Source organism: Lepidochelys olivacea, assembly GCF_965140295.1.
Source record: "Lepidochelys olivacea isolate rLepOli2 genome assembly, chromosome: 1".
Taxonomy (NCBI): Eukaryota; Metazoa; Chordata; order Testudines; family Cheloniidae; genus Lepidochelys; species Lepidochelys olivacea.
In genome coordinates, this window is record NC_140411.1 from 112,730,925 (window position 1) to 112,754,533 (window position 23,609).

General features: G+C 45.1%; 1 protein-coding gene and 1 long non-coding RNA gene across 2 annotated transcripts in view; one reads left to right on the forward strand and one right to left on the reverse strand.

The window, feature by feature from the left end:
* The window catches only part of CUL4A (cullin 4A), an 82,868-nt gene that overhangs the window by 57,424 nt on the left and 1,835 nt on the right, over positions 1-23,609 (forward strand). Inside the window, exons 13-19 of the mRNA XM_084617504.1 lie at positions 1,671-1,781; positions 2,488-2,573; positions 3,587-3,694; positions 9,509-9,622; positions 11,140-11,245; positions 18,412-18,584; positions 19,431-19,583. Of these exons, the coding sequence (XP_084473630.1) occupies positions 1,671-1,781; positions 2,488-2,573; positions 3,587-3,694; positions 9,509-9,622; positions 11,140-11,245; positions 18,412-18,584; positions 19,431-19,583 (851 nt within the window). The remainder of the gene's footprint in view (positions 1-1,670; positions 1,782-2,487; positions 2,574-3,586; positions 3,695-9,508; positions 9,623-11,139; positions 11,246-18,411; positions 18,585-19,430; positions 19,584-23,609) is intronic.
* Positions 19,613-22,667, reverse strand: LOC311514815. The gene is made up of 3 exons (XR_014709945.1): positions 21,464-22,667; positions 20,590-20,865; positions 19,613-19,894 (listed from the first exon to the last, which is right to left on the reverse strand). It is a non-coding gene; the product is annotated as an uncharacterized lncRNA (long non-coding RNA).

Here is a 23,609-nt window from a genome sequence, read left to right on the forward strand (position 1 = left end):
TGCCACCAGAACAGACTATGACTCTGGTAACAGATGCATCCACCAAAGGCTGGGAGGGTCATCTCGGTCAACTCCAGGCACAAGTTCTTTGGTAACCTCAGGAGGTCTCACTCCACATAAAAGTGTTAGCTCTGTGCTATTCATCAAGCCTGCAAGACGTTTGTATCCACCATCAGGAACCAGTTGGTTTAAGTTCTGATGGACAATACCACTACTATGTTTTATCTGAACAAGCAAGGGGCTGCAGGGTTATCTCAGTTGCTCTAACAAGCAAATTGCCTGTGGAATCTCTGTATAAGAAACACGGTCTTGCTAAATGCTTTACATTCCAGAGGTGAGGAACACTGTTGTGGATTCCTTCAGTAGGAACTTGAGCAACACAAGTGGTCAGTCAGGAAGGATGTTCTTCTCCAGATCTTCCAATAGTGTGGGTACCTAGTAATAAACTTATTTGTGACCAACCTCAACAACAGATGCAGGGGATTTTGCTTCAGAGTGGGCTGCAGCCCAAGTTCCTTGCTGGATGCTTTTCTTCTTCCCTGGTTCAGTCATCTGCTCTATGCATTCCCCTCAGTTCCTCACATTCCAAGAGTACTCCAGGAAGATGAAAAGAGACCAGGCAACATAAATCCTTGTGGCACCAGCTTGGCTGTGACCATATTGGTTCATGGACCTACATCAGCTATCTATCAGGCCACTGATAATTTTACCCTGGTCCAGGATCTCCTATATCAAAACTTGGACAGGTCTCTGAATCCTAACCGTAAATCTCTCTACCTGACTGCATGGATAATTTCTGGTTGAATATGTGTGAGAGATTATGGTCCTGAGAAGTCCAAGCCATCTTGGTGAGTAGCAGAAAGGACTCCACCAGGGCCACATATGCTGCAAAATGGAAGAAGTTTTTTATCTGGGTGCCATCCCACCATTATTTCCTCATTAAATAAAGATTACATTCATACTGGACTACCTACTGCATTTGAAATAATCTGGCCTTTCAGTTAGTTCAGTAAGAATCCACTTCACTTCTTCTCAGCAATACAGAATGACTTTTCTATCTTCTTACCTTTTGATTACCTTCCTGAGCAATATTCCTAGACATCTGCAAGGCAGCAATGTGGTCACCTTTACATACCTTCTCCACGTACGACTCTCTTTCTCAAGCTTTGTGAGATTACGCCAACTTTGGTAAATCAGTGTTGTGATCTCTTGTTCAGATAATCCAAAGTGGAATGTATATGCACACAATCACTCGAAGGAGAGAAAGTGTGTACTTTACCTGTACGGTAATTGTTATTCTTTGAGATGTGCTGTGCACATATACCTTCCATAATCTCTCCTACTTTCCCCACTGCTTCGGATGTTAGACTGTGGTATGCAGGAACAGAGAGGGAGATGGCAATAACCCTTGGCTAGGTGCATGAGGAGAGCAGGGGGCATATGAGCAGCCTAGTGCAGGCAAAAATCTACAACTCAAGTGCATTGGGAGCACTGACAACTCTAGTGAAACATATATGTGCACAGCACATCTTGAACAGTTACTGTACAGATATGTAACTGTGTTCCACTTTTCAGCAAGTCAAGAGAAAGGACACTTCTGTATAATTGAAGATAAGTAGTAAAGGTGTAATGTTTGATTTCTCAGGTTTTTTTGTTTTCTCTCCATACAGGTAAAGATGTGTTTGAGGCATTTTATAAAAAAGATTTGGCCAAAAGACTGCTGGTTGGAAAAAGTGCATCCGTAGATGCTGAGAAGTCAATGCTGTCAAAGCTTAAACATGGTGAGCAGCTGCAAATGTTGAATTTTTTGCTTCTTTTAGTTTTTAAACCTGAACCTTTATTTTTATTTGTTAAAGTGACTGGGCCAGATTTTCAAAAGAGCTGAGCACCCTACAGCTCCCACTGTTCAGAGTAGGAACTGCTGATTGCTATGTACTCGAGGAAATGTGCAAGTTTAATTTAGGTGTATAAATGGGAGTGGAGTTCTTTTTGGAAATCTGTGACATTAAGCTGTGCTGTGCTTTTGGGACTTTAGAGAACAGATTAACCTTATAATTTCTCTGATCTGTCCAGGAGCGGGCTGGACATTACAGAGCACATAGTTTGGGGAAAATTTGGGACTGGCAGTGTGTTGGGGTGAACCCTGTCACACTGGTATAGTTATGCTGGTTTTGCACACAGCTTGCTATTTTAACTGAGGTTTACACTTCAAGCACTGGTAAAATAGTTTGACGTGATTTTCAGGTGAAAAGGCTGCGAACAATTAAAGAAAGTTCACAATTTTATTATTTTCTGTTTGTTTCGGGTAAAGGAAGTGGAACAAAGGAAAGTGTAAAGATGAATAAGAAGCTGAAAAGGCAGGAGCCTCGGCTTATCTGGATTTGCATCCCAAGGACCGTCACACTAGCCCAACATTAGGCTTAAGCTTTTATTACTTGTTTTATGTTTATTGCAATCATGGAAACTTTGCTTTAATTTATGTGACAGAATGTGGTGCTGCTTTCACCAGTAAACTGGAGGGAATGTTCAAGGATATGGAACTTTCAAAAGATGTCATGATTCAGTTTAAGCAGGTAAATTTAACTTCTTATACTTATGCATGGTATATTTACACTAGCTAGGATGATGTCACATAATTGTATTAAATTAAACCGTGACAAAACAGATTTTCCACAGATTATTTATAGTTCAGCGAATCTGCTGGGACGTTATTTGACCCTATAGTTTCATTTGATTTTCTTTTTGACTCTTAATAATAAAGCCTGAATGTAGTGTTGCCACTAAATTTATTATTAGACCCATCTCTAAAATTGATTTTAAGACTCCATTTTATCATGTGAGAATTATTGCCAGGCTGTGACTAGTTCAGAATGAATGATCTGGTGATGAATGTTCTTGTGCCATACAGACTGGATTGTCGCTGTTATGTTCTCTGGATGCCCAGCCCAAGTGCTGTCTAGACTGCATTTCTTTCAAAATGTACCACCGTGTATCTTCTTAACATCCCTTAAATGTTTTTTATGGAATCTTTAAAATTCTTTTGACTTTGAAGTCCTTTAGAAGAACAGATCTAATAGACCTAATTGATAATCATCTTGTCTGTTTTGTTCCCAACCATTCACTATGTTCCGAATTGCCTAGGTATGTAGTGTGCCTTTGCACGACTTTTAGACAGTGGGAGCCAAGAGCATTTTCCAACTGTGGACATCACCTCTAGAAAACTTCCTGACTCTGTCCATAATTTCCAACTGGAATCAGTATTTTAAAAAAATTAAGAGCGCCTATATTAGCTGTAGGAGTTAATTGTTTTTGATCACAGATTTTTATATTGCGCAGTGCTCCAATGAGAAATGCTTTATAAATTCAACTTTGGTTTATAGTCAGCTCTTCGGGTGTTTTAATAAATTGCCGGAATTCATTGTGCCAAAACTAATTCACTGTTTGTTTGCTTTTTTAAAAAAACAGTATTCCAGATAGTAATTAGCAGAAGCCATTTATTGATATACTTTTCTACGTTTATTTTTAATTTATTGTGTTAGCAGGGTTTTTAACAGGTTTGGGTTTTTTTAATTTAATTTTATTTTAGTATATGCAGAACCAAAGTGATCCAGGCAATATAGACCTGACGGTAAATATACTTACTATGGGATATTGGCCAACGTACACACCCGTGGAAGTCCACTTAACTCCAGAGGTGAGTCTTTTAGAACTAGAATTTGCAGTCTATCATGGTGGAGGGGTAGGAATCTCAATATTTAGGTTGCCTAACGCATCCAATTTTAACTGTTTTCAATTACTTATAATTAGACTAGTACTCCTGAGAGAATTCTGCACAAAAAATTTAAAAATTCTGCACCAAAAAAAAAAAAAAATCTGCATACAGTATTTTAAAATTCTGCAAATTTTGTCAATAAATAAATGTGGAGGCTCCAGCATGGCGATGGGGAGCACAGGCCACAGACTGCACGGCTTCCCTTTGCTTCCCTGTCAGAAAGTAATTTTTCTGCAGGGAAGCAAATAATTCTGCGCATATGCAGTGGCGCAGAATTCCCCCAGGAGTAAACTAGAATAGGTCAAAACTTCTCAAATTACAAAGGTAGGTGGGGGAGAGGAAGTGATTGAAAATTCACAAAATGGTTAACCAGTCAGCCTTCAGAACATAAAATATTGTGAAAAAAACATTTTGAAAACAATAAAACAGCTTATAGACATGCCTGTTTTACAATATAATCAAGTAATCAGAAGTTAGACAATGCCAACATTATGGTTGCATGTGCAATCATAATTCTGCCACATGGTGCGTTTTGATATAATCTCTAAGGCCACGTCTACACTACCCGCTGGATCGGCGGGTAGTGATCGATCTATCAGGGATCGATTTATTGCGTCTAGTGTAAATCGATCCCTGATTGCTCCGCTGTTGATTCCGGAACTCCACCATGGCGAGAGGTGGCAATGCAGTTGACAGGGGAGCGGCGGCCATTGATCCCGCGCTGTGAGGACACGAAGTAAGTGATTCTAAGTTGATCTAAGATAAGTGAACTTCGGCTACGCTTTTCTCGTAGCTGAAGTTGCATATCTTAATCGATTCCCCCCTTCCCCCCCCCCCCCCACCAGTGTAGACCAGGCCTAATAGGGTGACCAGATGTCCCGATTTTATCTTGTATATGTGCCTGTTACTCCCAACCCTGGTCCTGATTTTTCACATTGGCTATCTGGTCACCTTAGTCTTTAATTCCACAAGACCCTTCTTCTTTCAAAAAAGCAACCACTTTATTTACTTGAAATGATCCTGAAAACAAATATTCTTCAAGTGATTGCTCATGTGCATTCCAATAGGTGTGTGCGTGCGCTGCATGCACGATCGTCGGAGGGTTTTTGCCCTAGTGGTACCCTTTGGTCGGCTGTGGAGACCCCTGGAGTGGTGCCCCATTGCAGTGTATATAGGTCCCTGCCAACCTGCCGCCTGCTCAGTTCCTTCTTACCTCCAGTGATGGTCATTGGAGCAGCTGTCTCTTGCATTCTCAAGTGCCTGCCTAGTGGTTCCCTTTTCTAAGTTGTACATAGTTGTGAGTTTGTTAGATAGTAGTTTGTAGTTAGTTGGACTTACTTCAGAGGGCTTCCCCCTGCCCTAGTTTCCCCAGGCATGGGGGCATGCCTCGGTTGCAGGAGTTTAAGGTGTGCGAGAAGTGTGCAAAACCTATGCCCACAGGCGATCTGCACGCTTCCTGTCTCAAGTGTTTAGGAGAGGGCCATCAGACAGAGAAGTGCCCAATTTGCAGGAACTTTAGACCTAGGATTAAGAGAGCGGGACTATCATTTGAAGCTCCTCCTGATGGAGTCGGCCCTCCACCCACAGCTGGCACTGGAAGAGACACCGGCATCTTTGGTGTACAGCACCCCGGCCTCAGTGTGGGATGTCCCAGCACCGAGGAAGGACTCCTCTAAGGAGTACCGGCACTGCTTCCCAACTCATAAGGCCAGTGCCACCAGGCAGCACTGCTTGCAGTCCCTGGTGCCGCATAAGAAAAAGAAAGCGGACAGAGGTCATTCATGGCAGAAAGACCCGTCAAGAAGCCATGAGGGGACTCCAGTGGGGTGCGTCCTCCGGCAGGACACCCATGGGCCTCAAGACCCGGCACCATTGACTCTGGCCCCAACAGGATGCCCGTCGAGTCTGGTGCTGGTGGACTCCCTGACTCGTGAGGATTTGGAGGAAGAGCTCGATCTTTCTGCCATGACGGTGCAGTCCCTGGTATTGCAAACCCAGGCGCCGGCGGTAGCACCAGCTGCAGCATCTATCCCTACATCTCATGTGGCTCCGGCACCCTTTGCAGCACCGATGGCGGCACCGCCTCTGGTTCATCATTGTGGCAAACCTATCATGTTACAGCGCTGCTCACCATCTCCCCGTGATCCCCCCCATAGCCACGTTGCTGGCTCGCCACACCCACAGGGCTCTGGAAGATCCCATATGAGACAGGGACTCTGGCCCTGAACTCCTGAGGCGTGGAAACTCCATGGCTGAATCCACTTAAGCTTCAGTGTTCAGACCCAGTGAGGGAGGTCTTGCTGGGGAGTGGGAAACCCTCCACTCGTGCCACATACCTGGCAAAGTGGAAGAGTTTTTCCATTTGGGCTCGGCAAAGGGGAACCAAACTGCAGCTAGCGCCAATTTCCCTTATTTTGGACTACCTGTTATACCTTAAGCAGCAGGGATTAGCAATATCATCTCTCCGGGTACACCTTGCTGCCATTTCGGCCTTTCACCTGGGGGCAGCGCATGGGTCAGTTTTCAGTAATCCCATGGGGGCAGGTTTCTCGAAGGCTTAAACAGACTTTATCCCCAGGTACGATGGCCCATTCCCCAGTGGGACCTCAACCTGGTCCTGTCTGCGCTCATGGGGTCTCCTTTCAAGCCCATGGCAACCTGTCCTCTGTCCTACCTTTCCTGGAATGTGGCTTTTCTGGTGGCCATGACATCAGCCAGAAGGGTATCTGAGCTCAGAGTCCTGACTTCCGAACCCCTCTATACGGTATTTTATAAAGACATGGTGCAGCTACGCCCTCACCCTGCATTTCTGCCAAAGGTAGTCTCCCAGTTTCATGTGAAACAAGACATATTTTTACCTGTGTTCTTCCCTAAGCTGCATGCCAGTAACAGAGAGCGCATGTTCCATTCCCTGGACGTTAGACTTGCCCTAGCATTCTACATGGAGCACACAAAGCCATTCCGTAAGTCACCACAGCTCTTCATAGCAATCACAGAAAGGATGAGGGGGCTCCTGATCTCATCCCAGCGCATTTCATTATGGATCACATCCTGTATCAGGACTTGCTATGACCTAGCTAAAATTCCAGCCCCTCCACTTATGCCGCACTCCACGAGAGCGCAGGCATCGTCCGCAGCATTCCTGGTGCAGGTCCCTATCCAGGACACATGCAAGGCAGCAACATGGTCTTCTATCCACACCTTCACGTCATACTATGCCATTACCCAACAGGTAAGGGACGATGCAGCCTTTGGCAGGGCAGTCTTGCACTCAGCAACCAGGTGAACTCTGACCCCTCCCCCAGGGAAACTGCTTGGACGTCACCTATTGGAATGAACATGAGCAATCACTCGAAGAAGAAAAAACGGTTACCTACCTTTCGTAACTGTTGTTCTGCAAGATGTGTTGCTCATGTCCATTCCAAATCCCGCCCGATTCCCCTCTGTCAGAGTATTCCGGCAAGAAGGAACTGAGCAGGTGGCCAGTCGGAAGGGATCTATATACACCACCATAAAGGCGCCACTCCAGGGGACTCCACAGCCAACTCGACGGTTCCACTAGGGGAAAAACCTTCCGATGATTGTGGACGCGGCGCACGCACACACCTATTAGAATGGACATGAGCGACGCATCTCGAAGAACCACAGTTACGAGAGGTAGGTATCCGTTTTATTTATGTTACCAGATATTGCAAAGCCTATTTTGAAAGTGATTAACATAATTAGGTTGTAATGTCAAATATATACACAAACACCTTTTTTTTCTTTTTTTTTTTTTTTAACCCCTCACTTTCACTGAAGGGAGGCAGGCTGAGTGTTGGGACCCAACAGTGGTTGTAGCTGTGACACTGGATTTACAGGCAGGGGAAGCTTTTGCCCTTTCACTCCCCTAGCATCTTCGCTAGAGGAGCGGGCTACTCTGCAAGGGTTCAGCCATGGCAGACAGTTGATGGAGATGGGAGGCCTTAAACTCTCCACTGACTGCTCCTAATGGGGGTGGAACAGGATAGTGGGGGAATGGGACATAAAGTACTGACAACAGCCTTGGCTGCAGTTAGGACGAACCAAAGGCAGGAGTTGCAGAGAATTCTTTCCCAGGTGTCTGGCTGGTGGGTTTTGCCAACGTGCTCCGGGTTCAACAGATCATCATATTTGGGATTGAGAAGGAATTTCCCCCAAAGTGAGATTGGCAGAGACCCTGGGAGGTTTTTATCTTACTCTGCAGCATGGGGCCTGGGTCACTTGGTGGTTTAAACAAGTAAATGGTGGATTCTCTGTAACTGAAGTCCTCAAATTATGATTTAAAGACTTCAAGTAATTCAGCCAGTGGTTATAGGTCTGTTATGAGAAGGGGTAGGTGAGGTTCTGTGGCCTGCAATGTGCAGGAATTCAGACTAGGTCCAGGGTGGGCAAACTTTTTGCCCCGAGGGTCACATCTGGGAATAGAAATTGTATGGTGAGCCGTGAATGCTCACAAAATTGGGGTTAGGGTGTGGGACGGGGTGAGGGCTCTGGTTGGGGGTGCAGGCTCCAGGGTGTTGCCAGAAATGAGTTCAGGGTGCAAGAGGGAGCTCCAGACTGAGGTGGGGGAGTAGGGTGTGAGGTGGGGTGAGGGCTCTGGGCTGGGGCTGGAGATGAGGAGTTTGGGGTGTAAGAGAATGAGCCGGGCTGGGACCGAGGGGTTCAGCAGGTAGGAGGGAGATCAGGGGTGGGCAGAGGGTTGGGGTGTGGGAAGGGATGCAGGTTCCAACTGGGGGTGTGGGCTCTGGGATGGGGCTGAGGATGAGAGGTTTGAGGTGCAGGAGGGTGCTCCGGGCTGGGATCGAGGGGTTCAGAGGGTGGGAGGGGGATCAGGGTTGGGGTGTGGGGAGAGGCTCAGGGGTGCAGGCTCCGGGCAGCGCTTACCTTCAGCGGCTCCCAGAAGCAGCGGCTATGTCACGGCTCCGGCCAGGCAGCTCTGCGCACCGCCCTGTCCGCAGGCGCGCTGCCCCTGCAGCTCCCATTGACTGCAGTAACCGGCCAATGGGAGCTGCGGGGGCAGCGCTTGGGGCGGGGGCAGCAAGCGGAGTGGAGGCCCCTGGCTGCCCCTTCATGTAGGAACCGGAGTGGGGCCATGCCGCTGCTTCCAGGAGCGCTGTGGCACAGCCCTTGACCCTGCTCCTTGGCTGGAGCAGTGGAGCGGGGTAAATGCCAGACCATGCTCCCCAATGGGAGCTTGAGGGTCACTTTAAAACGGCTGGCGGGCCAGATTTGGCCTGCGGGCCATAGTTTGCCCACCACTGGACTAAATGATCACTATGATCCCTTCTGGTCTTCAAGTCTGTGAGGACTTGGCAGCAGAGTGCAAAATGGGAGTGGGGCTTTTCAGAACCTTCTCTCCTCCTCCTCCTCTAACTACATCACATGTGGGGAACAGATGTTGGTAGGCCCAGGATGAAATCACCACTTTGGTATATGTTCTTATTCTTTTAATGGGAATTTGGTTTTATCTTAACTAAAATTTATTTTGTTTCAAGAAAATTATATTATATGAATGTCTGGCATCAATTTTTGCTCTGTTTAAGCTGGAACCAATGTAAATGAGGGCAGATTTGGCCCTTGAACTTTACTTTTGTGTCAACTTTGATTTAAAATGCTAAGATGAGCCTAACACACTACTGTGAAAATCAGTCTGTTTGGTTACATTTGGTACAAGATAAGTAACTTTTTTCCCTCTTTTTTCTTCTTTGTTTACAGATGGTTAAGCTTCAAGAGGTATTTAAGACCTTTTATCTTGGAAAACACAGTGGTCGAAAGCTTCAATGGCAGACCACTTTAGGGCATGCTGTCTTGAAAGCAGAATTTAAGGAAGTATGTTTGCTTATTTAATGCTTAATCATCTGCTTTTAAATAAAATAACTTATTTGGCATCTCTTTCCTTTTTAAGCAGTACATTAATAAAACAATTTTTTGCAGAGAAGAATCTAACAATATTCTATATTAACTATTTAGAAAAGTGTTTTCTTTGCCATTTATTTAGAATGTGGTATTTTAGTTAAACGTGTCAAAACTCCAGTGTGAAACATCTTTCAGCATTGACTGTTGTGGGTCAATAAGTCTCATTCATTGATGAAAAGAAGCCTGTAGCAGGCAGGAAACTAAAAGAATGGGGTGGACATTTTTTTAAATAGTATTTTGAAGGAACCTAGTGATTTGAATATTAGTCCTAGCTATTACAAAGCCATGCTGAAAAGTATCAGTGGTATAATTTAATGAATGTGGTTAAATTTAAATGCTTGTTGAATTATTAAACAATTGAAATGTTTCTTAACATAGCTTTTGTTCTGTCTGATGAGATATCTTCATCAGTAACGCAACCTCATTGTACCAGAGCACAGATAAAAATTTTACTCTGATGTTAATGATGACTAGTTATAAATACAAAATTTAGAGCCCTGGGATCATGTGAAGTTAAGATGACTGACAAGTTTGTAATAGACTTAAAATGTTGTTTGTGCATGGAGATCCTGAGTTATTAATCTCCTTCCCATTGCCTAATTTTACAAATGCCACACTTCTGTTAAGGCTATTGCTGCAGAATTGCATGAATTAGAGAATTTGTGTTCCGTCAAGTTTTATCTGACACTGATATCTTTCATGTTAGTTTGCTTATCTCTATTAAATAACTCATTGGGTGAAATTCTAGCTTCATTTAAGTCAATGAGAGTTTTGCTATTGACTTCATTGAAGTCAGGATTTCACCCATTGTATGTACCTAGAAGAAAATGCTGTTAAATGAATACTGGGCTATTCAGGTAATCTGTTAGTGTGCTACACTACCAATATAATGTCCAGGGTTGTTGGGTTTTGGTTGGTTGGGTTGGTTTTTTCTTTTTTTGTTTTTGTTTTTTTGTAATTTGTCTTGCTATTGTTACATTTCCTTGGCACCACATACTAGGATACATAATCAGGCTGCAGAATCCTTTTAAATACACATTTCTTTTCATCTAGAACGGGGGTTCTCAAACTGGGGGTCAGGACCCCTCGGGGTCACGAGGTTATTACCTGGGAGTCGTGAGCTGTCAGCCTCCACCCTAAACCCTGCTTTGTATCCAGCATTTATAATGGTGTTAAATATATAAAAGTGTTTTTAATTTACTGGGGGGTCACACTCAGAGGCTTGCTATGTGAAAGGGGTCACCAGTACAAAACTTTGAGAACCACTGATCTAGAAGCTATTTATTAAATAATCTATAGATTGTACAACTTGTCATCAGAGTTGTTTTTGAAGTTTTCCACTGTATAGAATACAGTTGATACTCTAAATGTTGTACACAGCTCTAGAAATCATTTATAGTTACTTGTGGGTTTTTTTGTTTCCTTTGTAGGGAAAGAAAGAGTTTCATGTGTCACTCTTCCAGACATTAGTGCTGCTTATGTTTAATGAAGGAGATGAATTTATTTTTGAAGAAATTAAAATGGCTACTGGCATAGGTATGAAAAATTACTTCATACATTCATTATTTTCTTTCATTTGAATAGCTTCTAAATAGTACTTTGGATGTAAAAGTCTAATTTTAAGTACAGCAGAATGTTGCTAATTTCAGTGACTTGCAATGGCTATTTTTGTGAATCAGCGAGTACGTAAATACCAAAAAGATAAGCCAAATATACTTCTACTACTTTGTGGATAACATTGATACTTCATAAATTTATTAGTAAATGATCTGTAGTATATTTTGTAAAAACTGATGCATTCTTATTAACAAGACCTCACTACAGCTTTTTTTTAGTTCTTTGAGAAGTCGAGAGACTCCATTTTTTTCTGTGCAGATTATAAAATGTGCAGATTATTAAGGTTCTATTGTAGTTTCAATTATCATACTTTAAAATGACCTTTTTAGAACAATTGCATTAGTTTTGGATTGGAGAGGGGGTTTTGAATTAATAATGTCTTTGCGTGATTGTCCATGTGTATTCTGCTTCTGGTGCACATGCACCCCATGGGCACAAGATCAAATTTTTTTTTTTTTTAATACCAGTGCCTGTTGAGACTGTGCCTGTGGCCCACATGCCTTCTGGCACTCCACAGCTGAGGGCATAAAGGGCGGAGCAGCTGTAACCCACTTCCAGTTACTTTTTACTACCCAAGGCAGCAAGATGGAACCTCTACACTGTCCACATCTCTGCACACTGTGCACTTGTTTTCTCTAGTTTTTAGTTAGTGTTCCTTAATATATTTCTCTTATAGTTAAGCCTGTTGGCATTTTTGTTTTAAAAGGAGGGAAAAAATGAGAAGACAAGTCTTCAACTTCCCAGATATTCCCAGTACCAGATCCCCTGGATATGGTGCCGTTGAAATCCCAAGGATTCAAATCCTATCCCTCTTGTGTGGTAGCCATTCCTATCAATCCTGACACTCCATGTGCTGCTTCTGCCTCTGTGAAGCATATACACAAGATAAAATGCTTGATATGTTTCTCTTTTTCAAAGAGGACACACAAAGAAAGGGAATCCTGCCAAAACTTTTTCTCTTGGAGAGATCTGTAAGGGCATTATCTGAGCCCGAGGAGAAGACAACAGCCAAACTAGACCAGTCTCTGTGAGTGCTCCAGTAAGTCCCAGGTCTACCTTGAACTTCAGGGCTCACTTGTTGACTAGACAGAGCTTCTAACTCAGCCTCAGTTCAATCTTCTGAGGAGAGAGGGAGGAAAGAATACTGGTCTCATTGGAGACACCGATTTTCCTCATCAGCACTGAGTAAGTCCAAACCAGGGGGCAGTTTAAGGCTCAGATTTAGTACTGCTGATGTCTCTGCACCATTTTGTCACCAGATAACCTCAGCACTGCTTTTGGAGTCTGTTCCTGACTCTACCAATACTGATCAATTGGCCACAAAACATCCAGCATTGATACACCTGGCACTGGCATCCAAACACCTTGCCTTGGCACTAGAGTGCTCCATACCATAGCACCCACCATGCTACCAGCTGATCTGGAGGACAAGCTGTCAGTCCTGATGAGATTCGCAGTACTGATTGACTTGACAGTAGCCAACCCGCTGGAGTCACCATTGCGGACAACTACTAGGAAGCTCCTAGCCCTGGTGCCATCTGGATCCACCATCTCAATTCCTGCACAGGATACCCTTGGGCCTTGTAGAACTTCTGAGAAAATTGTTCAACTTATGGAGAAGATATGCTCCTTCTCCACATCTGAGCGAAGTGAAGATATGTCACCCACCTACTTGCCATGCTCGCCTCTCTATGGGTATGTCTACACTACCCGCCGGCTCCGCAGACAGCGATCGATCCAGCGGGGATTGATTTATCGCATCTAGTCTAGATGCGATAAATTGACCCTCGAGCGCTCTCCCTTAGACTCCTGTACTTCGCCGCCGTGAGAGGTGCAGACAGAGTTGATGGGGGAGCAGCAACAGTTGACTCACCGTAGTGAAGACACCGCGATGAGTAGATCTAAATACGTCGACTTCAGCTACAATATTCACGTAGCTGAAGTTGCGTTACTTAGATCAATTTCCCCCCCTCCCACCCCTACCTCACAGTGTAGACCAGGGCTATGATGACCCAAGCTATTCCAACGGGGAGTCCAGAGGATATCCCAGTACCCATTGTGATATCTTCCTTCTCTCCAAACCCCTAGTTTAAGCAATAATGGCCATGCTGAGCCTGTTTGGGGATGCCACCCAGTAGAAAGACTTCATTGGTTCTCCTGCCTCCAAAGCCAGGTCTGTGTTCCCTCTTAATCCATTTCAGGAAGGTCAGCTGGTCCACTGTACATCTCAACATCAGTACCAGGACACAGAGCAGGATGATCTACAAGAGACAGATGTCTAGCCTATCTCAATAGTGATATTATCATCTTCGCCTGATGAGTCTGTCCCCCTTACGTCTGGCAGTGCTGAAACAAACTATCTGATCTTCCAGGAGCTTCTCCAGCAAATGTCAGTTACCCTGGAAATTGCAGTAGAGAGAATGCAGGAAAAGTCTCACTAACTTCTGCATCCTGTGCTCCTTGGGCTCTGGTAGATTGGCAATGCCAATAAATGAAGGCTTGTTGGAACCAGCAAGAGACCTATGATAGACCCCAACTTCAGTGGAACCCACTTCAAATAAGGCAGATAGGTGCTACCAAGTCCCCTCAAAGTAGTTTGAGTACTTTTATAATGACCATACACCTGGGTCCTTGGTGGTTGCAGCCATCCATGAGAGGTCCAAACAGCAGGGACCACCCAAAATGACACCATGGCACAAGGACCCCAGCAGACACCTAATAGATATGATGGTCATGGTCTCACAAGAAGCCCTCTCCTTGTTAGATTAGTGGAAGGATCCTCTATATGTGCACAGCAGAGTGCCATTCTTACTGCCTCTATCCACTAAACAGCTGGTGACTAGACGCGTCCACTCTTGGATGGGGAGCTCATCTGGACCATTTTAAGATGCAGGGACTATGATCTGTCCCCCACAAGGAGTAAATCTCCACATAATATCCTAGGGCTAAGAGCTGTTAGCCAAGTCTGCATGGCATTCCTACCCACCGTATTCTGAGGAACCACAATCCAAGTACTGAAGGACAATACTACAGCAATGTACTACATCGGTAAGCAGGGAGGGGCACACTCATTACCTCTCTGCCAGGAAGCAATCCATCTCTGAGACTGGTGTATCAGCCTCCAAGTAACACTTTTGGCCCTACATCTTTCATGCTTGCAGAACACCGTAGCAGATCAATTCTGCACACAATACACAAGCGTTCAGTCAAGAACACATTTCTGCAAGACATCTACATCTACAAATGGGGATGCCCAAGGATAGATCTGTTTGCCATAGACTAGAACAAGCAATGCCAAGTATTTTGCTCTAGAGGAGGATCTGGCCTTCTGCATCCCCTGGATTTTGGGACTCGTGTTTACCCACTCATTCCACTGATACAGAGGATCCTGAAAAAGCTCAAACAGAGTGATAATGACAACACCAGCATGGCCCAGACAGTTCTGGTAGTCTGAGCTGATGAGCCTGTCAACACAGCCCCCAATCACACTTATGGTTCAGCCAGATGTAATCATACAAACTGAGGGCCAGATCCTACACCCAAACCCAGCATCGCTGCACCTTGCAGGCTGATGCTGGCTGGCTAACAGCCACAGACAGAATCTGCTCCATGGAAGTCCAGAACGTTCTGGCTTGTAGCAGAAATGATTCCATTCGAGTAACTTATTCAGCTAAATTGAAGAGGTTCTTTTTTGGGCAATGTAGAAGCACCTACTCCCACTAGAAAACCCAGTAGCAACTATTACTTACTGGCCCTAATGCATTTGGGACTCTCAATTACTTCTATGGAAGTCCATCTAATGGCAGTTTCTGCTCATCTTCCAACTGAAGATCTGTCTTCACACCAAACAGTTGCTAGGTTCCTCAAGAGCTTCAGGTCTTTCCTCTAGTCCGAGAAATCCTGTCCCTCTGGAACCTCACTGTTGTATTATCAGGGTTAATGAGGCCTCCCCCTGAAACTTTTATTTACTTGCTCTTTATATTACCTGTCTATGAAGACCATCTTCTTAGTGGTTAAAACTTCATCCAGAAAAATAGGACAGATCCAAGTCCTCATAGCAGGACCCCTGTATACAGTATTCCATAAGGGCAAAGTGACATTAGGACCTCACCCAAAGTTCTTTCCTAAAGTTGTCTCAGATTTTCACCTGAATCAGGTGATTCACCTGTCAATTTTCTTTCCCAATCCTTGTGCTAATCCAGGGGAAGTTAAATTTCACGTTAGATGTTGTTGGGACTCTCTTATTTGGACAGAATAAGACCATTCGGGAGCTTGCCTAGACTGTTTCTGGCCTTTGCTGAGGGGATGAAAAGTCAGCCTATATCCACCTAAAGACTATCTAAATGAAACTCAGACTGTCTTGCTCTGAGTGTGTGTTTGGACCCACCTATGCAGATAGGAACCATTCCACCAGAGCTCCAGCAACCTCTGACGCACACTTTGACAGAGCTGTCTTACAGACATCCTTTCAGTAGACTGTGATCACCCACTTTCAGAATGTGATATCACTGCTTGTGAGTCACCAGAAGTAGACATATGGACATAACTTGAAGAAGAGTAGAGTGGTTACTTATGGTGTAGTAACTGGTTCTTCAAGGTATGTTGTCCACATGTATGCCATGATCCGCATGCCTTATCTGCTAGTTTGCAGCCCTAGATCAGGTGGATTCTGTTTTAGTGAAGAGTGGTTGCTGCCACTTCCCCTTTTCATCCTCTTCTATGCAGCACCAGAGAGGCTATGTCTAGACAGCAATGTAAACCTAAGGTTAGTGGGACTCAAGTCAGCTGATGTGTGTCAGAGAACCCTGGGCTTTAACATCTATCCTGCATTTTAACCCTAGATTAAGAATTTTCTGACCCGTGCTCAAACCTAGGGCTTTGAAGTCCACACTGTAGAGCACAAACCCAAGTCAAAGTAACCCTATCCCCAGTAACCCTATACCTAGCATCCTCAACCCCCATGTCGACACTCTAGCCCTTCAAATGCGTAGCACTGTGGACAAACTCTCTTGCCCACCCTGTTTCCTAACTGCAGTGGTGCTATTAATGGGACTCGGGTGCCCATAAGGAACACATGAATACATAAACGGCATAAGTAGCTCCTTTGGTGGCTGTCTCAGTAGAAAGACTGCAGTTTGAGAAGGCTTGCTAGTCAACTACCAACTAATGTGAGAATTGGGCTCTCCAGCTCTAAGCTGAGTCATATTGGCAGGAAAATGCCCATGTGCATCTATTCTGAGGATAATTAGAACATCAATCTCTCCAGGACTGTCAAATTATTAAATGAAATGTTGCCATTCTTAATTTTTAAAGTGGGAAGTTCAAAGAAGGTGTCTGTCTGTTTTGAAATTTGACATAAAATGAAGGTATCAGAGGAAAACACACACACACCAGTCTGGCTGCTGCCGGCTGCAGAGTGATGAAGTGCATGCCCGAGGCTTGGGGTGCAATGTGCTCCAGCACCGCCTGAGGATCCCCTATCCCTGCTCCTGCTGCACCCTGGGAGGCAGGGATAATGGATCTTCAGGAGGCTGCGGGGAAGTTTTGGGGTTGGCTCCCACTTATCACCCTCACAGTGCGCACTGCCTGGCCGTTCCTGTCCCACAGCCGCAGATAGGGCAGGGTGGACCCAGGAGCAAGAGCCACTGCGCTGGCTGCCTGCAGCACTGCTCCTCTGCTGCCAGGAACTTCGGGATATATCTGGAGGACATCTAGGACCTAAGTCAAGTTGGGACCACATACCCACAGGAAACCAATAGGGCTCGGACCCTAGGTCCCAGAGGCTTGGAGCCTCTAGCCTGGCAGGTCTTGGGACCTTGGGTCTGAGCCCTAGATTAGCACAATTGCAGTATAGACACAAGGGGTGTTTGGCTTGAGCCTGGGTTCAGACCTGGGCTTAAATTGCTGTATAGACATACCCGCAGTTTACAGGGCACAGTTGTGGCCTCAACTGCTATTCAAAAACAATCCAATTTTCTGTGCTTGGGATGCATGCACACCAGAAGTGGAATGTGGACAATATATCTTGAAGAACCACAGTTAATGGAGAGTAACCATTCTTTATAGTGCTTCAGATATAGTGCTTCAAAAACATAAAGCGTATAGGTGATTGTTTAATTATTGCAATCTAATATTTTTGTAAATTTAATATCTTTATAAATAATTGTCCGTCCACTCCCTTACATCAAAAGAAGGAATAAAAAGGGTTTTCTTAATGGTGGTGTTGCAGGAATGTGAAAGCTAAACTATTCTCTAACTAAAAGGGCTAATTTTAAACCTAATGATGTTATCATTTTACTCAACTCTTCCAATGCACTTCAGCTCTAGCTTGCAAAATCTTTGCTATTTCAGTTCACAGGTCTACACACAGTGCTATCCTAACTCATTTTATTATGGTTTTTATATTGCAGGCAATGGTATTCAAGAGACTAGGCAGAGAACAACAAAATGCATATTCACTTAGAAATTTTCAGGGCTTTAACAAAAGTCTTCATGAAGTTTAATGTTTAGTGTATTCATGTTTGTTTTGCCTAACACCAAAGTTGCTTTTGACTTTGCGTTTTACATATTAAGATTTATTATGTCATTCCTTGGTTTCTAGTTCTTCCGTATCGTATTATTTTTAGTGCATAAATGTTTTCCTGGTAGCATGAACAGTTGTCCACTTGTTTCTGTTAGCATAATATTCATGTTAGAACATACTCATATCACAGTACCCACTGATGAAGCTCAGGGTAACACAATTTACCCCCTTTTTTTCTTTTTTTAAAATCTCTAAGTCTCCTAGTACATTCTTGTCTGATCTTTGGTTTTTTTGGATTGTAAACTCCTTGAGGCTGGGGCCACGTCTTTGTTCATGTCTTGTACAATGTTGAAATACTGTTAGTTCTTAGGTATAAGTAAGATCTGCAGGATTGGGCCTTTAAAGTTGTGAATTACATTGCATAATTAGGAATGAGTTAGAAGAAATTATTAGCAATATACGTCAGAAAAGGAGGAATGTTTTAACTTGTATTTTATAAATTAACAATTTAATATTTCAAAGTTACAGTCAGCTTTTTATTGTATTTTTAACCTGTTTACAGAGGACAGTGAATTGCGAAGAACCTTGCAGAGTTTGGCCTGTGGGAAAGCACGGGTATTGATTAAAAATCCAAAAGGCAAGGATGTAGAAGATGGAGACAAATTCATCTTTAATGGTGACTTCAAGCATAAATTGTTTAGAATAAAGATCAACCAAATACAGATGAAAGAAACAGTATGTATTAAAATACTCTTACTCTTTGCATTTATTTTGATTAAACTGATATTGTACCTTGCTTACCTATATGTCCTGGCTGAGTTGACACAGTCTCTGCATTTCCAGCAATATTTTTCTCATCCTGGGAGGGGAGAAATATTTCTAGTCTCATTGGTAGTCCGTTTGTGTCCTAAATTGGTATGAGCTCACATTCCTTTCAATATATCTTAATTGTTTGGACAATGTAGTTGAAGTATTGACATCACATTGATTGAACAGAACAGAAGTAATGCTGTTAACACATCAACGGTTTTTATTTGGAGATAAGAGAGTTATTGAAATAATTATCATCCCCTCTGTTGCTGTGAATGACTTTGGGAATGGATCCCAATTCCTGGGGTCAGCATGATTGACGTGTTTAATTAGCATGTCCAGTTGTTTTCTTTGTCTTTAGCATACAGAACTCCTTGAAGCGTACAGTCCTGGAATTATTCTCTATTTCAGAAGGCTCATATACATTAAGGTTTAGTAGAAACCTCATCTGTATTGATGTATTTCTTAATTAAATAAATACTGTTGTTTTTTTAATTGTAGTTTGGTTTATCAAGTTTACTCTTTATAAGAACTATGTGAATTTGCTTTGCATATGCTTCATTTGTATCCTTAGTTTCCTTTAACAGCATCAGAACATCCGAGAGCCCAGGTTTTAGGTGTGTGTGCTTGTCTGTCAGAAAGAGAAGAATAAATGAATGTTGTTTCCTTCCACTTATTAATTGTATATTTCCCTAAAGCTTAAACAAACATTCAGAGACAGGAAAATTGGCAATTGAAAGACTGCTTGATGCATGTTGTCTTGTCCTTTAGGTTGAAGAACAGGTTAGCACAACTGAAAGAGTGTTTCAAGATAGACAATATCAGATTGATGCTGCTATTGTACGAATAATGAAGATGAGAAAGACACTCTGCCATAACCTTCTTGTTTCTGAATTGTATAATCAGCTGAAATTTCCAGTAAAGGTAAGTGAACTCAATTTCCTTTCAATCCATACTAGAATTTTTTTTAAATGTCTGGTTCGAGTGCTCACTCATGTCCATTCCATATTAGGTGTGTGTGCTCGCCACATGCACTGGTACTGGCATTTTTTCCCTCAGTGGTATCCGTAGGGGAACGGCTCTGGCGCCCCCTGGAGTGGCGCACACATGCTGCGGTATAAGGGGCGCTGCCGGCTCCCCCATCTCCAGTTCCTTCTTGCCGCCAGTGACAGTGCTGGAACATCTGCTGCTTCGGCTATCGTTTTGTTTCATTCAGTGTTTCTTCCAAACGTTTCCTGTAAAGTAGTTGTAAAATAGTTAATAGTTCCCTTAGTGCTAATGCTAGCCTGGTCCCCAGGCTTTAAGCCCTGCGATTATTGTAAGTGGCCTATGCATATCAGCGACCCGCACGCTAATTGTTTGAGGTGTCTAGGCAAAGGACACACAAGCGCCAAGTGTCGCATCTGTAAATCCTTCAAACCCAAACAAAAAAAGGACAGACACATCTGTCTGAGGGCGCTCCTGATGGAGTCAGACCTGGAGTCGCTCCTGCTGGAGTCCCTGACCCCAGCATCCAGGTCCAACTTGGCCTCAAGCACTACAGCGTCCGTGCAGAGCACCCCGCCAGCACCGTCTTTGAGCCAGCACCGATCCCCCCTCCCCGGCTCCGGTCAAGAAGCCAAAGAGAACCACAAGGGGAAGATCCCCCATTTCCCATAAGGGAAAGGACAGGCCCAGAGGAGAATAAAGACCCGTGGCGGGTGGCTTGATGCCTCCATCAGGGAGTCGGGCCCCAGCTCAAGTTCAGTGGTCCAGCCCACTGGGCACTATGCCTGCCACCTGAGACAGTGACGAGGACCTCCGTCATCTAGATGTCCCGTTGACACCAGAGACCCTGCAGGCAGTGTAGGAGATCCTGTCGTTACCGATGCCGCCCACACCGGCTTTGGCGGTAGCCCAGTCCAAGGGTAAACCTGCTTGGGGACCTTACCGTGTGTCTGCATCTCAGTGACACCGCTCCCCATCATGGAGTCCCACCAGCGCTCGCCTGCTCTGAGCTGTCATGCCTCGGAGGCACGCTCAACGAAGTGGCCAGTATGCCAGAGAGTATGCCAGCTCTCTGGGCAGCTCTCTCAAATGTGGCTGACTCTGCGGCTTGTGCTATGGCCTTGGCCATCTCCATGCAGTGGGCATCCTGGCTGCTCCTCTTGGGTCTGTCAACAGAGGCTCAGCAGTCAATGCAGGACCTTCCCTTCCACAGCCAGGCCTGTTTGCAGAAAAGACATCTTAAGGCCATTGAGCTTACTGACTCCCGCACTACCCTGAAAACTCTAGGGCTGTACATCCCCGGTCCAGTCTGTAAGCAGTTGAAACCACAGCCAAGGGAGCTGCCCCACAAAAAGAGCAGGGGCTACTAACTCCGCGCAAGCCACCCACCCGCTCCCTCCACCCAATCAGGCTCGACCCGCAATAAGCAGGGGAGCAAGCAGGCATTTTTAGGGTGCACTCAGACCTACCAGACTATACCCCAGATCTATCTATCCCGCCTTTTTCCAACAGCCTTTCTTTTTTCCTCCTGGCATGGACCACCATAACCTCAGACCGTTGGGTCCTCAGTACAGTGGCGCAGGGTTATATCCTACAGTTTCTGTCTACCCCCCACCCTGCTTCACCATCCCTCTTCAGGGATCCCCTCTCACGAGAGTCTCCTCGCACAGAAGGTAGAAGGATTGATGCAGCTGGGTGCGGTGGAATAGGTTCCCCGTGAGTACAGGAACAAGGGGGTCTATTCCCAGTACTACTTAATCCCAAAAGCCAAGGGTGATCTACGGCCCATCCTGGACCTACGAGATCTCAACAAATACCTAAAGAAGTTGAGGTTCCGCATGGTCTCTGTCATCCCCTCCCTGGATCCAGGAGACTGGTATGCCACCCTTAACTTGAAGTACTTTCATATAGCGTTCTTCCAAGGACACAGGCGCTTCCTATGCTTCATGATGAGATCAGACCACTACCAGTTTGTGGTCCTCCCTTTCAGCTTTGCGACAGCACCAAGGGTGTTTATCAAGTGCACGTCAGTGGTAGCAGCTTAACTCAGGCATCAGGGTATCCAGATCTACCCGTACTTTGACGACTGGCTGATCAAAGGTCAGTCCAGGTCCCAAGTCAAAAGGGATGTTGGCCACGTGCAGATCCTGGGCTTGCTGGTAAACGACAAAAGTCGACGTTGGTTCCAGTGCAGAGGATAGAGTTCATCTGAGCGGTGCTCGACTCCACCTGCACCAGAGTGTTGCTGCTGCAGGAGAGGTTCCAAGCATTGATGGACCTCTGCATGGTAGTCTCCATGTTCCCCCTAGCCAGGGCCAGGGTTTGTCTGCCCTTGCTGGGACACATGGCAGCATGTACATATGTCGTCTGCCATGTCAGGCTCTGGATGCGACCCTTACAGCAGTGGCTCGTGACTGTCTATTCCCAGTCCAGAGATCACCTGGAAAAGGGCCTCCCAGTGTCCTCGCAGAGGGTTTCCAACTGGATCACCTCCTGCATCTGGATCTGTTATGAACTGGCACAAGTTCCGCTGCCACTGATTGTGAGTGCCCACTCAACCAGAGTTCAGGTGTCTTCGGCAGCCTTCCTGGCGCACATCCCTATTCAGAACATTTGCAGAGCCCAGTTCACACGTTCACAGCGCACTACGCCATCATTCAGCAGGCCAGAGATGATGCTGAGTTCGGCAGAGCTGTGTTGCAATCTACGCGTTGGTGAACTCCTACCTGCCTCCATTCGCACTGCGTGGGAGTCACCTAATATGGAATGTACATGAGCAAGCACTTGAAGAAGAAAAGAATGTTACCTTTTCCGTAACTGGTGTTCTTTAAGATGTGTTGCTCATGTCCATTCTACAACCCGTCCTCCTTCCCCACTGTCAGAGTTTCTAGCAAGAAGGAACTGAGGGTGGGAGGAGCTGGCAGCGCCCCTTATAGCGCATGTGTGCGCCACTCCAGGGGGCACCATAGAATCATAGAATATCAGGGTTGGAAGGGACCCCAGAAGGTCATCTACTCCAACTCCCTGCTCGAAGCAGGACCAATTCCCAGTTAAATCATCCCAGCCAGGGCTTTGTCAAGCCTGACCTTAAAAACCTCTAAGGAAGGAGATTCTACCACCTCCCTAGGTAACGCATTCCAGTGTTTCACCACCCTCTTAGTGAAAAAGTTTTTCCTAATATCCAATCTAAACCTCCACCACTGCAACTTGAGACCATTACTCCTCGTTCTGTCATCTGCTACCATTGAGAACAGTCTAGAGCCATCCTCTTTGGAACCCCCTTTCAGGTAGTTGAAAGCAGCTATCAAATCCCCCCTCATTCTTTTCTTCTGCAGGCTAAACAATCCCAGCTCCCTCAGCCTCTCCTCATAAGTCGTGTTCTAGACCCCTAATAATTTTTGTTGCCCTTCGCTGGACTCTCTCCAATTTATCCACATCCTTCTTGTAGTGTGGGGCCCAAAACTGGACACAGTACTCCAGATGAGGCCTCACCAATGTCGAATAGAGGGGAACGATCACGTCCCTCGATCTGCTCGCTATGCCCCTACTTATACATCCCAAAATGCCATTGGCCTTCTTGGCAACAAGGGCACACTGCTGACTCTCATCCAGCTTCTCGTCCACTGTCACCCCTAGGTCCTTTTCTGCAGAACTGCTGCCTAGCCATTCGGTCCCTAGTCTGTAGCGGTGCATGGGATTCTTCCGTCCTAAGTGCAGGACTCTGCACTTATCCTTATTGAACCTCATCAGATTTCTTTTGGCCCAATCCTCCAATTTGTCTAGGTCCTTCTGTATCCTATCCCTCCCCTCCAGCGTATCTACCACTCCTCCCAGTTTAGTATCATCCGCAAAATACAAAAAACCGGCCCCAGGACCGACCCTTGGGGCACTCCACTTGATACCGGCTGCCAACTAGACATGGAGCCATTGATCACTACCCGCTGAGCCCGACAATCTCGCCAG